This window comes from Staurois parvus, unplaced genomic scaffold, assembly GCF_062004578.1.
Source record: "Staurois parvus isolate SC_StPar_1 unplaced genomic scaffold, SC_StPar_1.0 ptg000195l, whole genome shotgun sequence".
In the NCBI taxonomy this organism is placed as follows: Eukaryota; Metazoa; Chordata; class Amphibia; order Anura; family Ranidae; genus Staurois; species Staurois parvus.
Window position 1 is genome coordinate 575,764 of NW_028317991.1, and position 17,316 is coordinate 593,079.

The following is a 17,316-nucleotide window of genomic DNA, read 5'->3' on the forward strand; positions in this document are numbered from 1 at the left end:
ACTGACCCCGGGCCCTCGGGCAGTGCCCAAGTTTCCAAATGGTCAGTCCACCCCTGACTGTTACAGAACCTCCGGGTATAAAACTTTTGAACAGTTTTACAAAGTTGATTGGCTTAGTGTTCCTAAACCCAGGTCACTGCATTCACTATATCTGCTCTCCCCGGACCCTGCATTCACTATATCCGGTCTCCCCGGACCCCGCATTCACTATATCCGCTCTCCCCGGACCCCGCATTCACTATATCCGCTCTCCCCGGACCCCGCATTCACTATATCCGCTCTCCCCGGACCCCGCATTCACTATATCCGCTCTCCCCGGACCCCGCATTCACTATATCCGCTCTCCCCGGACCCCGCATTCACTATATCCGCTCTCCCCGGACCCCGCATTCACTATATCCGCTCTCCCCGGACCCCGCATTCACTATATCCGCTCTCCCCGGACCCCGCATTCACTATATCCGCTCTCCCCGGACCCCGCATTCACTATATCCGCTCTCCCCGGACCCCGCATTCACTATATCCGCTCTCCCCGGACCCCGCATTCACTATATCCGCTCTCCCCGGACCCCGCATTCACTATATCCGCTCTCCCCGGACCCCGCATTCACTATATCCGCTCTCCCCGGACCCCGCATTCACTATATCCGCTCTCCCCGGACCCCGCATTCACTATATCTGGTCTCCCACAGTACACACAACATGGAAATGCAATTAATTTAATAAACATAAACTGCTACATACCATTTTTTATCAACAGTTAGAGCAGTCTTGTGACTTCTATCAGTGTCCAGCTGAGCACATGTTAAAGCGTGTAAGAAGAGCTTTCTTTTTGCTCTAGTAGGATGCAGAACCCCTGACCTTTGTCTGGACAGTGCTGATTGGTCCCGTGCTGATCACATGCATTTCCCAAGAAAAAAAAACCTCTCTAGCAATACACACTAAACTGAGCATGTGCAGAATGGTTACGGTTCTGTCTGTCTTATCAGGAGATAAGAGGTGGACATTTGAACAAGAGGAGGAGCAGAGAAGACAGACTCAAATGGCCTTTTTACACAATGCAGAGGATTAACCCCTTTAGGTTCCACAGTATAACAAGCATGCTTTACTGCATATACAGACTGATTTTACTCTTGTGGGTTTAGTAACACTTTAAGAAAACTGAATGGAGGCAGGCATGATGCTAAACATACTGAAAAATAGGTTTGGGATTTATGTAAATTTTAACCATTTTAGGCTCCATTGACAATGCTGTGTATGAGATGAGTGCGTGTAAATGTAAGTGCGTTGGCATGCTGCATTGTGTTGTGGTTTAACATGCCCTGCATTGTACTATTACTTTTCTTTTTTTTTTTTTAAATCTTGAGAATACCTGCATGCATTTTTTTTCATCTATATTTCTTTTTCTAGATAGGAAACGGTTTATTTGTATCTGTACCACCATCTGTATTCTCGTGGTATTAGCAATCATCGCCGCAGTGCTGTGCTGGTATTTTGGTAAGAGGATTTTTTTTTTAATTTCAATTTTCCACTTTGAAAAGCTAAAATATTTAGGTAGCTCAAATGTCTTTTTTTGTGAGCAAAGTAAAAAAAAAAAGCACACACTTACTGGTTTACATTCATGCATGTTACTCAATGTTGTATAGTTCACACTGCTCCAAAAAATTAAAGGAACACTTTTTAATCAGAGTATAGCATCAAGTCAATGAAACTCCTGGGATATTGATCTGGTCAGTTAACTAGCAGAGGGGGTTGTTCATCAGTTTCAGCTGCTTTTGGTGTTAGTGAAATTAACAGGTGCACTAGATGGGCAACAATGAGAGGACCCTCAAAACAGGAATGGTTTTACAGGTGGAGGCCACTGACATTTTTTCCCTACTCATCTTTTCTGTTTTTCACTAGTTTGGCATTTGGCTAGGGTCGGTGTCACTACTGGTAGTATGAGGCCATACCTGGACCCTACAGAGGTTGCACAGGCAGTCCAACTCCTCCAGGATGGCACATCAATACGTGCCATTGCCAGAAGGTTTGCTGTGTCTCGGGAGCATGGAGGAGATTCCAAGAGACAGGCAGTTACTCTAGGACAGCTTGACAGGGCTGTAGAAGGTCCTTAATCCATCAGCATCTGCTCCTTTGTGCAAAGAGGAACAAGAGGAGCACTGCCAGAGCCCTACAAAATGACCTCCAGCAGCCCATTGGTGTGAATGTCTCTGACCAAACAATCAGAAACAGACTTCATGAGGGTGTCCCGAGGGCCAATGCCCTCTAGTGGGCCCTGTGCTCACTGCCCGGCACCATAGAGCTCGATTGGCATTTGCCATTGAACACCAGAATTGTCAGGTCCACCACTGGCGCCCGGTGCTTTTCACAGATGAGAGCAGGTTCACCCTGAGCACATGTGACAGACGTGAAAGGGTCTGGAGAAGCCGTGGAGAACGTTATGCTGCCTGTAACATCGTTCAGCATGACCGTTTTGGTGGTGGGTCAGTGATGGTCTAGGGAGGCATATCCATGGAGGGACGCACAGACCTCTACCGTCTAGACAATGGTACCCTGACTTCCATTAGGTATCGGGATGAAATCCTTGGACCCATTGTCAGATCCTACGCTGGTGCAGTGGGTCCTGGGTTCCTCCTGGTGCACGACAATGCCGGCTTCATGTGGTGAGAATATGCAGGCAGTTCCTGGAGGATGAAGGAATTGATATCATTGAATGGCCTCCACACTGACCTAAATCCAATAGAACACCTCTGGGATGTCATGTTTCGGTCCATCAGCCACCACCAGGTTGAACCTCAGACTGTCCAGGAGCTCAGTGATGCTGTGGTCCAGATCTGGGAGGAAATCCCCCAGGACACCATCTGTCGTCTCATTAGGAGCGTTCCCCGACATTGTCAGGCATACATACAAGCACATGGGGGCCATACAAACTACTGAGGACCATTCTGAGTTGCTGCAATGAAATTTCAGCAAAATGGACTAGCCTGCTGCATCATTTTTTCACTTTGATTTTCGGGGTGTCTTTGAATTCAGTCCTCTGTAGGTCGATCATTTTCATTTCCATCAAACAATGGGGCGTCCTTATGTTCCTAACACATTACCCCGTCCATGTCAGTATAGAGATCCAGCATGAGATTTTCCCCAGTGAGATCTGATGTGTTTTCAAAGTGTTCCTTAAATGTTTTTGAGCAGTGTACTATGTGCTTTGTATACTCCGTGAGCTCATATCCTAATATAGTTGCTACTGGTAGTAATACATTTTAACACAATGACTAAATGCAGCCTGTTCATTCTGTGTTGTTCAATTGGAGTTCTTTAGCAAAACACAATAAGGGAACCATATATTCTGTCACTTTGATCCTGAAGTTATACTGACCTGTAGTCACAAAGTACCAATAGCAGTGAACAAGAAAGGAAATGGCACAACGGTTTAGTTGATACTGCCGACCATGTGAGCACTTTTGAAAGACTATTACATAGAACACACATCTGTGACCACAGTATTAAAGTGGTTGTAAACCTGTGACATGAAATATGAACAAAGTATATCCTTCTATAGTGTGTACTTGTCTCAATCCAGAGCACTGAGCGTAATTTCTGTCTACTGCCTCATTCCTCTGCTATCTGCAAGATTAATTTCTGATCAGGTTTCCTGACAACAAGAGTTAAAAGGGTGACAGGGGAGGGAGCTCCAGCACACAGCCTGTGATTGACCGTTCCTGTGTGCTGTATGAGGGGGGGTGTCCTTTACCTCCAATCAGGTCTCAGAACTCTCCTTAATGATGTAACTTCAGTTCCCTGCCCCCTGTTTTTCAGAGCTGAGAGATCCTGTGTAAATTCTGCACTTTGATTGGATGAAGGGGACACATGGCACCTGAGACCAGTCACTTCACTGGGTATATGTAAGGGTTTACAACCACTTTAAATCTAGAGCCCCATATATTCCTTGCCCCCCAATTTTTAAATTATACTGACCTATGTCCCCTATGTATCAGTTCAGGAAATTGGCCCAGTGATTGGTGGGGATTGATGGCCATGTGTTCATTTAATTTAGAAAGGCCAGTGAGTAAAATGCACAGTATTAGCCCTTCGCAATCTCCTGAGTACTGTTCATATTTCTCCAGTACACCCCTTGCCAGTCTACAGATTGTCTCGGCACATGTTTTTAGAACAAGCATCGGGGAGCACTCAGCAGAATGACGTATGAATGCCAAGTGCAGGTTTTTGGATACCTGCTGGTCAGTGCCTTTTGTATCTGACCAGTTGACCTCAATGGCAACTGCCAAGGGATTGACCTCAGAACCTAGCCTTGTCTTCCTAGTATAATGATGATAATGGACACAACAATAATGTATCTTGTTTTTCCTCCCAAGTAACCACCAGCTGTGAAAGGAAATGCGGAACATCTAAGCAATGTGTAAAAGCTTCCAAGTGGTGTGATGGCACCCCAGAGTGCCCCAATGGAGAAGATGAGAGCTACTGTGGTAGGTGTTGGACTGACCTTTATTCATCATCATTAATGGTTGTATAGAATGAACATAGAACCAACCACATCACTCCCGGTAGTGTCACACGCAAACAAACTCTAGTGCCATTATAGTGAGAATCCAGTTAACCTGCATGGTACTGGATTTCGAGAGTTTTGGCTCAGCCTGGAAAACCGGGAGGAAACTCAAACACATAACCTGACAAACCACATACAGAAAGTGTCCCAGGGTAGGATGGTAACCTAGGACTCTACACATCATTGTCATCTGTGACCGATTAACCTCGGTTTAGCTTCTACAGCCGAAATCTAGGGACTAATATTGTATTCTGTTAAATGATGGTTATATTATTAGCTCATGTTAAAGCAGTAACACCACTGAGCAGTTCAACTGAACACATGAATGAACACCTGCATAAAAAGGATGAAATGATAGATCTGGAGATCTATATGTAATTCTTGACTTTTCTCAAAAAGCTGTAGCTAAGCCCCTCCTGGTCTGTTTATTAGTCAGCATGGCCTTCTAGTGCAATAACCAATTTTGAACCTTGGAAGTACAAGGTATACCCAAAAAAATACGTCTTCATCTAAAGACCGTGTTCAACATGTATAATACATCAGTGGTTCATATAGTGAACTCGGTGTAGAGTTATTCATCCTGAGGTCATCACAGAGGACAAGGGGGCACTCTTTATGTCTGGAGGAAAAGAAATGAAATCTCCAAACACGGAAAGGTTTCTTCACAGTGAGAGCTGTGAAAATGTGGAATAAACTCCCTCAAGAGTCGGTTCTGGCCAGCTCAGTGGATTGCTTTAAAAAAGGCCTGGATTCTTTCCTAGATACACAGAATATAACTGGATACTAACATTTATAGGGAAAGTTGATCCAGGGAATATCCTCTCGGGGGATCAGGAAGGATTTTTTTTCCCCTGGAGGAGCAAACTGGATCATGCTTTGCTGGGTTTTTTTGCCTTCCTCTCGATCAACTGGATTATAACTTTTTTTTTTTTTTTTTTTTTTTTTAATGGTTGTACCTATTTTACCTTGTCACCTTGGAAGTACAAGGCATATCCAGCTCAGTGGATTGCTTTAAAAAAGTCCTGGATTCTTTCTTGGATACACAGAATATAACTGGATACCAACATTTATAGTTGATCCATGGAATATCCGATTGCCTCTCGGGGGATTAGGAAGGAATGTTTTCCCTGCAGGAGCAAATTGGATCATGCTTTGCTGGGGTTTTTTTGCCTTCATCTGGATCAACTGTGGGTATAGGATTATAACTTTTTTTTTTTTTGTTTTTTTTTTTAATGGTTCAACTGGATGGACTTTTGTCTTTTTTTTCAGCCAGACTAAATAGGTAACTGTTTTAACTTTGTCACCTTGGAAGGAGGAACATTTTTAAAAGTTGCTGTGACTTGGGCTGCATTGATTAGAGCAGCTGCCATTAAAATTAATGCGTTTTCACTTGTGCAACTCTGTGTTGCAAGTTGCATGCCAAATTGCACCAGTGTGAACCAGAGTATAAGTGTATTTAAAGTCAAAGCTTTTTAGATTAAGTATTGAAGGGTGAAAACCTCTAGAATGTTATAGTTTGCTGTCTGTGTCCTGCTGCCAAAACTCCCTGCCCTTCCTGTCCCAGAGACACAACAGAAAATGAGAAGTCCCTACAGGGCGAACGTCATTCCCATCTCAGAGAGCTGTCATAGAAACGGATATCCCCAGTCGAAGACTTTCCCTCACCTCTTGCTCGAAAGTGGAAGACTTTCCCTCACCTCTTGCTCGAAAGTGGAAGACTTTCCCTCACCTCTTGCTCGAAAGTGGAAGACTTTCCCTCACCTCTTGCTCGAAAGTGGAAGACTTTCCCTCACCTCTTGCTCGAAAGTGGAAGACTTTCCCTCACCTCTTGCTCGAAAGTGGAAGACTTTCCCTCACCTCTTGCTCGAAAGTGGAAGACTTTCCCTCACCTCTTGCTCGAAAGTCGAAGACTTTCCCTCACCTCTTGCTCGAAAGTGGAAGACTTTCCCTCACCTCTTGCTCGAAAGTGGAAGACTTTCCCTCACCTCTTGCTCGAAAGTGGAAGACTTTCCCTCACCTCTTGCTCGAAAGTGGAAGACTTTCCCTCACCTCTTGCTCGAAAGTGGAAGACTTTCCCTCACCTCTTGCTCGAAAGTCGAAAACTTTCCCTCACCTCTTGCTCGAAAGTCGAAGACTTTCCCTCACCTCTTGCTCGAAAGTCGAAGACTTTCCCTCACCTCTTGCTCGAAAGTCGAAGACTTTCCCTCACCTCTTGCTCGAAAGTCGAAGACTTTCCCTCACCTCTTGCTCGAAAGTCGAAGACTTTCCCTCACCTCTTGCTCGAAAGTCGAAGACTTTCCCTCACCTCTTGCTCGAAAGTCGAAGACTTTCCCTCACCTCTTGCTCTAATAACTCAAAATTTTTAGATTCCCCCCTCAATTTTTCTCTCAGTGACCAGGAAAAACAGAAGGACGGAGCTTCCTAGCAAGCAGGACGGTTCTGATCCTTCGGAGCAAACCTGTTGCCTTTACATACACTTTCATTAACTCCTTCATTCCCTCCTCCCCTTACTAACTCTTTTGGGGACTTATTTAAAATTATAAATTTTTTTACCATTTTTGGATCCAATTTTCTTTTTTTTTTTCAATTTCATTCCTTTTTGCTTTTGTTTTTGTAAAGGCTTTAAAAAATACACACTTTTTAAGATTACCTAGCATTTCAGTTGTCAAGTTGTCAGTGATTTGTACTAGAAACCTCATTTTAGTGTCAATAAATACAGGACAAAATACTGATTTTTTTTTTTCAATTCTACCCTAGCACCTAATTGTTTTAAACCCATTTGTCATAAAAAAAACAAAAAAAAATGTTTTTTTCCTTTTTTCTTAAAACTTTTTTTTTTAATTGGCATATATAGAAAGCAAACTAATAATTAGAAGACGATACAACCAAAAGAAAGTCTTGTTTGTCTTGTTTGCCCCCAGTGTATTATGTATGCATTTGTGTTACTCCATCAGAAGTAACAACAGGGTTATTGCTGAATTAATGGACCCATAGTTGAAAAAAAACAATTGCTCTGGACCATAAGGGTGTGAATAGACTCGGAAGTTGGACTCGGGATCAAGCTCGATTTTCACAGGTTGAGAAAAGTCTAGATATACATATAATTTTAACTGCCTACATCTCTACATTTACCAAACGAGTCCGCATTTGTTTTTTTATTTTTTTTTCACCATGTGAGAATTTTTTTTTGGGCAAAGATTAAAGGCATTGTACACTTTGAGATGTTGTTTTTTTTGTTATTTTAAGTAAGTATTAGTGTAGTTATATGTCGTATTGTTTACCTTCCCTTGTAATGATGGGCTCATTTGTTATGGTAGTGTCATGACTGATTGATTCCCCTATGTCCATGTATTAATTACTTAGCCTATCCCTAGGGACATGCAACTTCTTGTTCCACAGTGTTCAGTACATGCCTTGCCATCTTCTCTGTGTTGCATCACAAATTTGTGCTAATGTGATGACACGCATCTCTTCTAAAGTGGTGATCTCTCTGTTAATTGCTCTGTTTGTTTGTATCTGTGCCAGATCTAATTACTATTTAGCTCCCACCTGTAGAACACTAGACTGAGAGGCCTAGAGATTGTAGGATATGTAGTGTCTTCACAGGAAGTGTCAGTTCTCAGACTACAGACAGAGATCATGCATTAACCTGGACAGTAAGCCTGATGTTTCAACGCAAACAAACTGCTGACTCAGGAATGTGAAGATTTACTCTACTATAGGTTTGGGCAACGTATGACACCATGAAACTACATGATCAATATACATCTTATACAGATGAAATACATGTGCAGATAGACAAGCTTATAATAATGCATGTAAAGTTGAAAACCCCAATTAAAAACCTGGCCGACCCAAAATGAGCCCATGATGAAAAATCCATAACAAAAGTATATTAAAAGAGAATTGTAGGAATCAAAAATATACTAAACTATCTGGCTGCAGCATCAGTCCGAAACTGCAGCTGTCTCCTACCAGCTCTATGCCATGAACTGAGAGATCAAAGGCCACTGGTCACTCAGCAGGAGGGGTAGAGCATAGAGCAGACCCTAGAGCTCTCACTGGAGCACCAGACTGTGAAGGGGGCAGGGAACAGTTGGCTCAGGCTCTCAGCAGCGTGCTGAGAGGCTGTGCCAGCTGCCAATCAAGAATCTAGGTGGATCCTGACATTATTGTCAGAATCCCTGCAGAGCCTGTATCAGCTCTGTGACATCAGCAGGCTTTAGGCCACTGTTGGCTGAATCTGGGTCATAGGAGTGCAGAACTAAGTGTGCTCCTGTGACCCGCACAAGAGGTATGGCCAAGACCGCTTTGACCATACCTCTTCTTTGAATCTTGACTTTTCCTGTAAATAGAGCCTAACTTTGGCCTTCCTAACTCCAAAGCCTCCTTATTGATCTATGGGGCCACTTATCACATTAACTAAGCAATTTGGAGTCCTTGGAGGTGAGTGAGCCAGGTTTCACTTTTCCAGGTAATGTCAAGATCTGCATATGATTCCACTTTGGGTTTAATAAAAAAAATTGATACATTCCTTTCACCGGAGGTAGTTTGTGCAATTTTTATTATCATATGCAGAGTTTCATTTAGCTGGTTTGGGATGTGGTACATTTATGTAGAGTGAACTCTGATTGGGTGGGTAACCCCTTTAACTTATGTTTGTGTCCGTGGGCAGATTTAGAAGTATGCCTCTGGTGTTCAACAGCCCAAACCAAGTCAGATTGCTGTCAGATCCAATGGTATTCTGAACTGGATGTCATGGCAGATTTGGCTTACAGCAAGGAAATGCAAGGGGTGTTGTAGCAAGTATGTTGGATGGAGGGCTGTGTTCCCAGATCCAGGTTCTTTAGAATCGGCCAACACAGCTGGCAGAGTCAGGGCTTTTTCACACAGTTCCAACACCTTTTGCACTGAATGTACGTAATGGAAAGAGGTCCTGCGGTGTTCTAGAGAGTCTATTGATGCTGGCTGCTGGGCAATCTATTGTTGCGGGGGTGGTATATTGTTGCTGGGGCATCTTATGTTGCTGGGAGGGATCTACTGTTGAGAGAGCAGTCTATTTTTCTAGCTGCTGGAGACTCTTTTGATGCTAGATGTGGGGGATTTTTTGTTGCTGGCAGGGGTCTATTGTTGCTGATGTGGATTTATTGTTACTTGTTGGGGTCTATTGTTGCTGGGGGGGATATATTGTTTCTGGGAGGCGGTTACTGTTGCCAGGGAGAGGGGGTCTCTTGTTACTGGCTGTAGGGGATCTATTTTACTACTTTTCCTATAATCAACAAATTCCATAAAAATTACTAGCACCACAAGATACTTGGTTCTGTAATCTCTAAATAGGTCGTACTGGAGGTGGGTAGGGGGTGGACCAAGGGATGGTACTCATAGTTGGGTAGGGGTCAGGGGCAGACTGACCACTCATAGGGCCCCCAGGGAATAGCAAATCATGGGGCCCCTGTGTCCATGCCCACACTCAAACCACACCCAAAAAAGCCTATGAAAGGTACCAGGGGCATCTCATGGGACCCCCTACTGACCCCAGGCCCTCGGGCAGTGCCTAAGAGCCTGAATGGTCAGTCTGCCCCTGGTAGGGGTGGAGACAAATGACTCAGAATGAGGGAGTACCTGTACCTGTTCTCTGAGAGAAAAAAAAGCTTTGGGTTTAGTTTAGTGGGTGGGTTGTTACCTTTATGGTTGTGTGCAGCATCTGTTTACAGCGTCTTTAAAAAGTATTCATATCACTTGAAATTTTCCACATGTTGTCATGTTACAGCCAAAAACGTAAATGTATTTTCTGGGGATTTTATGTGATAGAGCAACACAAAGTGGCAGATAATTGTGAAGTGGAAGGAAAAATGATGGTTTTCAAAATGTTTTACAAATATCTGAAAAGTATGGCGTGCAGTTGTATTTAGCCCCCTTTACTCTGATAACCCTAACTGAAATCTAGTGGGACCAATTGCCTTCAGAAGTCACCTAATTAGTAAATAGAGTCCACTTGTTTGTAATGTAATCTCAGTATAAATACAGCTGTTCTGTGAAGCCCTCAGAGGTTTGTTAGAGAACATTAGTAAACAAACAGCATCATGAAGGCCAAGGAACACACCAGACAGGTCAGGGATAAAGTTGTGGTAATGTTTAAAACAGGGTTAGGTTATAAAAAAAAATACCATGCTTTGAACATCTAATGGAGCACTGTTCAGTCCGTCATCCAAAAATGGAAAGAGTACGGTACAACTGCAAACCTACCAAGACATGGTCATGCACCTAAATTGACAGGCCAGGCAAGGGGAGCATTAATCAGAGAAGCAGCCAAGAGGCCCATGGTAACTCAGGATGAACTGCAGAGATCCACACCTCAGGTGGGAGAATCTGTCCACAGGACAACTATTAGTCGTGCACTCCACAAATCTGGCCTTTATGGAAGAGTGGCAAGAAGAAAGCCGTTGTTGAAAGAAAGCCATAAGAAGTCCTATTTGCAGTTTGTGAGAAGCCATGTGGGGGACACAGCAAACATGTGGAAGAAGGTGCTCTGGTCTGATGAGACCAAAATTTTGAACATTTTGGCCTAAAAGGAAAACCGTATGTGTGACGGCAAACAAGAACTGCATATCACCCTGAACACACCATCCCCACTGTGAAACCTGGTGGTAGCGGCATCATGTTGTGGAGATGCTTTTCTTCAGCAGGGACAGGGAAGCTGGTCAGAGTTGATGGAAAGGTGGCAATCTTAGAAGTCTGCAAAAGACTTGAGACTGGGACGGATTTTCACCTTCCAGCAGGACAACTACCCAAAACATACAGCCAGAGCTACAATGGAATGGTTTAGATCAAAGCATATTCATGTGTTAGAATGGCCCAGTCACAGTCCAGACCTAAATCCAATGGAGAATCTGTGACAAGACTTAAAAATTGCTGTTCCCAGACGCTCTCCATCCAATCTCAATCTGACAGCTTGAGCTATTTTTCTAAGAATGGGCAAAAATGTCCCTCTCTAGATGTGCATAGCTGGTAGAGACATCCCCAAAAAGACTTGCAGCTGGAATTGCAGCGAAAGGTGGTCCTACAAAGTATTTACTCACGCCACATTTTTCAGAGATTTATTTGTAAAAAATGTTGAAAACCATTTATCATTTTCCTTCCACTTCACAATTATGTGCCACTCTGTGTTGGTCTATCACATAACTCCCACTCAAATATATTTATGTAACATGACAAAATGTGGAAAATGTCAAGGGTATGAATACTTTTTAAGGCACTGTATTAGGCCCTCACACTGTTATAGTTACTTGTACCATAAAGAGAGCCTGTTACTACAGCCATCAATGGATATCATGCCTGACCTGTCATCGGTGAAGGGGTTACCCACCAAAAGTTCCTGCGACATAAAGATGGACCACCAATTACATTAAGATTTACAAATACTGCATGTCAGCATTATGTACTGCATGACAGAATTTTGTTTTAATTTTTTTTCAGTACGATTATATGGAGAAAAGTTTATATTACAAGCTTATTCCCCAACAAAGTCAGCCTGGATGAATGTGTGCTTTGATGACTGGAACAGCAATTATGAAATTCCAACATGCCAATCCATAGGCTACAAGAGGTAGGTATTGCATTTTATTTAATTCACACAAAGGACTAGGAACTGTCCATGTCATCTGACCCTGAGATACTATGCACTGTGAGGTCTCCTGCTACACTATGTGGCCAGAAGTATATGGACATCATTGGACATCCTTCTAAATTAAAGTCAGGTCCATAAAACCATGCTTTTTTACTTTGGTGTGGAGGAACTAGAGTGTTCTGCAAAAATCCCTTTCCTCGACCCTACTGAACACCTTTTCAGATGAACTGGAGAACTGATTGTGAGCAGGCCTTTTCCTCCAACCTCACAATTGTTCACAAATTCCCCAGATACACTCTTCATGAGGTATGAAGGCTGGTATAGCCATAAACAGAGCACAAACTCTATAATCATGCACATGGTTTTAGAATGTGATGTCCAACAAAGTTCCTACAGGTGTGATGGGAACAGACCTTTGGCTATAATAGCATTAAAAAAATAAAATATAAAGACACGTTATATTATTTATTAGAATAGTTATTGCTTTTTTTTGTTTTTCTTGTTTTTAGGGGTTTTCTTCTTCTTTTTACAGATTTTCTTTCATGAGAAGAATCATCCTTCTATATAAACTGTGATAAAACATTTTCTCTTTTTTTCCACCTCAGGTCCAGTTATTATAACACTTTTCTGCAAACGGTCACATCAGACTTGAAAGGTTTTGCCAGTATAAACACCAGTGTATCTTTCAACAAGCTGTATACTAGTGTCCGAAGCAGGTATGCTATCAGATTATTAATTCATGAACAATTGCAATCATTTCCATACACAGGCTTCCCTGTTCTGCGGACCAGAAGCGACCTTTTTTTCTAGTCTGATCAGAGGAAATTGAATTCTGATTGTTTGCTGTAGGCTAATGCACTTTGTGTTTAGAAGCTGTAAAAGATGATTGCTCTACCAAGCACAGCACACATACTGCATCTCATGAGCAATTATGGTTGACACCATGAACCAATGATACACACCAACGTGTGTTCAATATTGAGAACTTGAACATGCCTGTAACATCAATAACATCATTAGAAATTATAGACCAGCCTTTAGTAACCAGGGTTCTGTGGAACTTTAGGAATCTTCCAGAGGTAACTAGGGGTTCCTAGAAGAGTTAACAATTTCTGCCTCTCAGATAAGTTCCCACTGAAACCAATTATCTTTTTAGCTATCCGAAGATGGGAGATTCTTCCCACTGATCACCAATGTAAGGAGAATTCTTCCCACTGATCACCAATGTAAGGAGCATTCTTCCCACTGATCACCAATGTAAGGAGCATTCTTCCCACTGATCACCAATGTATGGAGCATTCTTCCCACTGATCACCAATGTAAGGAGCATTCTTCTTACTGACCACCAATGTAAGGAGCATTCTTCCCACTTATCACCAATGTGAGGAGCATTTCTCCCACTGATCACCAATGTGAGGAGCATTCTTCCCACTTATCACAAATGTGAGGAGCATTTCTCCCACTGATCACCAATGTGAGGAGCATTTCTCCCACTGATCACCAATGTGAGGAGCATTTCTCCCACTGATCACCAATGTGAGGAGCATTTCTCCCACTGATCACCAATGTGAGGAGCATTTCTCCCACTGATCACCAATGTGAGGAGCATTTCTCCCACTGATCACCAATGTGAGGAGCATTTCTCCCACTGATCACCAATGTGAGGAGCATTTCTCCCACTGATCACCAATGTGAGGAGCATTTCTCCCACTGATCACCAATGTGAGGAGCATTTCTCCCACTGATCACCAATGTGAGGAGCATTTCTCCCACTGATCACCAATGTGAGGAGCATTTCTCCCACTGATCACCAATGTGAGGAGCATTTCTCCCACTGATCACCAATGTGAGGAGCATTTCTCCCACTGATCACCAATGTGAGGAGCATTTCTCCCACTGATCACCAATGTGAGGAGCATTTCTCCCACTGATCACCAATGTGAGGAGCATTTCTCCCACTGATCACCAATGTGAGGAGCATTTCTCCCACTGATCACCAATGTGAGGAGCATTTCTCCCACTGATCACCAATGTGAGGAGCATTTCTCCCACTGATCACCAATGTGAGGAGCATTTCTCCCACTGATCACCAATGTGAGGAGCATTTCTCCCACTGATCACCAATGTGAGGAGCATTTCTCCCACTGATCACCAATGTGAGGAGCATTTCTCCCACTGATCACCAATGTGAGGAGCATTTCTCCCACTGATCACCAATGTGAGGAGCATTTCTCCCACTGATCACCAATGTGAGGAGCATTTCTCCCACTGATCACCAATGTGAGGAGCATTTCTCCCACTGATCACCAATGTGAGGAGCATTTCTTCCCACTGACCACCAATGTAAGGAGCATTCTTCCCACTGACCACCAATGTAAGGAGCATTCTTCCCACTGACCACCACTGTAAGGAGCATTCTTCCCACTGACCACCAATGTAAGGAGCATTCTTCCCACTGACCACCAATGTAAGGAGCATTCTTCCCACTGACCACCAATGTAAGGAGCATTCTTCCCACTGACCACCAATGTAAGGAGCATTCTTCCCACTGACCACCAATGTAAGGAGCATTCTTCCCACTGACCACCAATGTAAGGAGCATTCTTCCCACTGACCACCAATGTAAGGAGCATTCTTCCCACTGACCACCAATGTAAGGAGCATTCTTCCCACTGATCACCAATGTAAGGAGCATTCTTCCCACTGACCACCAATGTAAGGAGCATTCTTCCCACTGATCACCAATGTAAGGAGCATTCTTCCCAATGGTCACCAATGTAAGGAGCATTCTTCCCAATGGTCACCAATGTAAGGAGCATTCTTCCCACTGATCACCAATGTAAGGAGTATTCTTCCCACTGATCACCAATGTAAGGAGCATTCTTCCCAATGGTCACCAATGTAAGGAGCATTCTTCCCAATGGTCACCAATGTAAGGAGCATTCTTCCCACTGACCACCAATGTAAGGAGCATTCTTCCCACTGACCACCAATGTAATATAGATTATACTCTCCTACAAACCTACTCCTCCAGGATCCTTACGAAGTTGTTTGCCCAGGGCTGCTTAGTAGTTAACCAGAGTCTTCAGCCTTCATTTATTTCTATGGAAAGCCCATTTGTCAGCTTATCAGCATGTAGACAAGTTTTCTATTAAAGTGAATGGTATTATGCTTGCACAGGTGTAACCCTAAAAACTTCCGGAAAATTTGGGCAGGGACTGTGTTCTGGACAGGTTACATAGTGAAGGGCTCAGAGGAGCAGGGTTGTAGTTATGTATGATCTATGTTTTGTGAAGGATGTGAACTCTTTTTTTTTTTTTTTTCTTAACTTGGGCAGAGGGCGAACATTTTTGTCCAGACTGGGTCTAGGTTTCAAGGTGCAATCAGTCCTTGCAAAGAATACTGTAACACAAGAACTTCAGCATTTGCCACCTAAGGCACTATTGCAGACCAAATTGCATTCACTTTAACTATATTTCTTTACTACATTTTTTGTTTAAATGTTTGCTCAAAATCACAGTTTTATTACATGTCACTGCTTTGATTTTTTTCAGGGATTTCTGTCCATCTGGAAAAGTGATCTCCCTAAGGTGCATAGGTAAGCCTTCATTTCTTTTAAGGAGATGACCGTTCAGTAAACCAGAGGAAAGAAATTAATTTTAGCCACCACTAAGATTTCAGCTGTTTTATTGTGTGCATTCCATAATGAATGAAAGAATTTAAATTAGTCAGTGAACCTTCCACATAATAGCCACTGGTATAGGCCTTTAGTATGTATCTTTTTGAATTGTTTTAGACCTTATGAATAAAAATCATTAAAAGGGAACTGTTTGCGCTGTCATTAGAAAGCATGAAAGCAGACATTACAACACTCCCTGGTGGGAAGGAAAATGAGTATCTATCTTCTTAAAGCATTGGCTAATTTTGTGCTCTCAGGCAGGGGCGGACTGACAACTCATGGGTCCCCCGGGCAATAGGGGATCATGGGGCCCCCTGTGTCCTTGCCCAAACTCAAAAAAGCCTATGAAAAAGGTACCAGGAGCATCTCATGGGGCCCCCTACTGACCCCAGGCCCCGGGCAGTGCCCGAGTTTCCAAATGGTCAGTCCGCCCCTGCTCTCAGGTGTTATAATAGAAAACCTTGGCACCTCCCCACTGTAGTAATGTCCCTGTTGTGTAGCAGGAAGACATGTAGGAATATTAAATAATCTATTCTTGGTTCAGACTTTCTTTGTGGACTCCTGTAGATCTCTAGCATGGTCTACATGACTAAAGGGGTGGTAATACGCAACCTCCACCACTTGGAACACTAGAAGAGGTCCAGGCTGGCGTCAGGAAGGGTGAATGAGTATCTATTTTTTTAAAGAATAGACCACATTCTCATAATCTCACGTCTGACGGTCTAAGACACCTCCCCAGAGTAGTAATGTACCTGTTGTGTAGTGGAAACACATGCAGGAATACTAAATCTTCCATACTTGGTTCTGGATTTCCTTGTGGAACCCTTTAGCTCCCTAGCATGGGCATTCCAAGAGTCTCAGTGACCAATGGGGTGGCAATACACAAACCGCACTGTTTGGAACACTAGTAGAAGACCAGGCTGGCCTGACCAGAATTCAAGTCCACCTTCTTTAAGCTCATTTTGCCTGTAGATTGTGCCCCATCCTGCCACCAGAAACAAGTTCATTCCAAGAGCAATTTCCCATTGCCTGATAGGAAAAAAAGGTCTATGCAGTGTTTTCATAACATTATCAATATGTAATAGAGTTCAGCATACAGACAGTGCTCTTGAGTAATGATGGCCCATACTTAATGAAACCAGCTTTGGTGTGGGGGGAATGTAAAGCTACACCTCTAGCTTTACGTCAGGGTGTCTAAGGCCCCATTCTTGGAGAGCGGGAGATGTCTATGGCCAATTGGGAATATCCTTCCCTGACTAGTCTCACTAGATGCTTGCTTATGGATGTCAGACCTTTCACTCCAGGGAGATGGTTGGGGTTTGGTGACTAATGGAAATAATGAAAAAGAATGAAAGCAGATTAAGGCATCTTTCACACGGACGGTTGTTCTGTCGCTTGTAAGTGCCTGTTTTTTTTTTAAATTTTGAAATTCCAACACTCCTAGCA

General features: G+C 43.2%; 1 protein-coding gene across 1 annotated transcript in view; it reads left to right on the plus strand.

The window, feature by feature from the left end:
- The window catches only part of TMPRSS2 (transmembrane serine protease 2), a 122,165-nt gene that overhangs the window by 79,333 nt on the left and 25,516 nt on the right, over positions 1-17,316 (plus strand). The window contains exons 4-8 of the mRNA XM_089677874.1: positions 1,411-1,497; positions 4,374-4,484; positions 12,041-12,170; positions 12,797-12,907; positions 15,746-15,789. Coding sequence (XP_089534000.1) covers positions 1,411-1,497; positions 4,374-4,484; positions 12,041-12,170; positions 12,797-12,907; positions 15,746-15,789 — 483 coding nt within the window. The remainder of the gene's footprint in view (positions 1-1,410; positions 1,498-4,373; positions 4,485-12,040; positions 12,171-12,796; positions 12,908-15,745; positions 15,790-17,316) is intronic.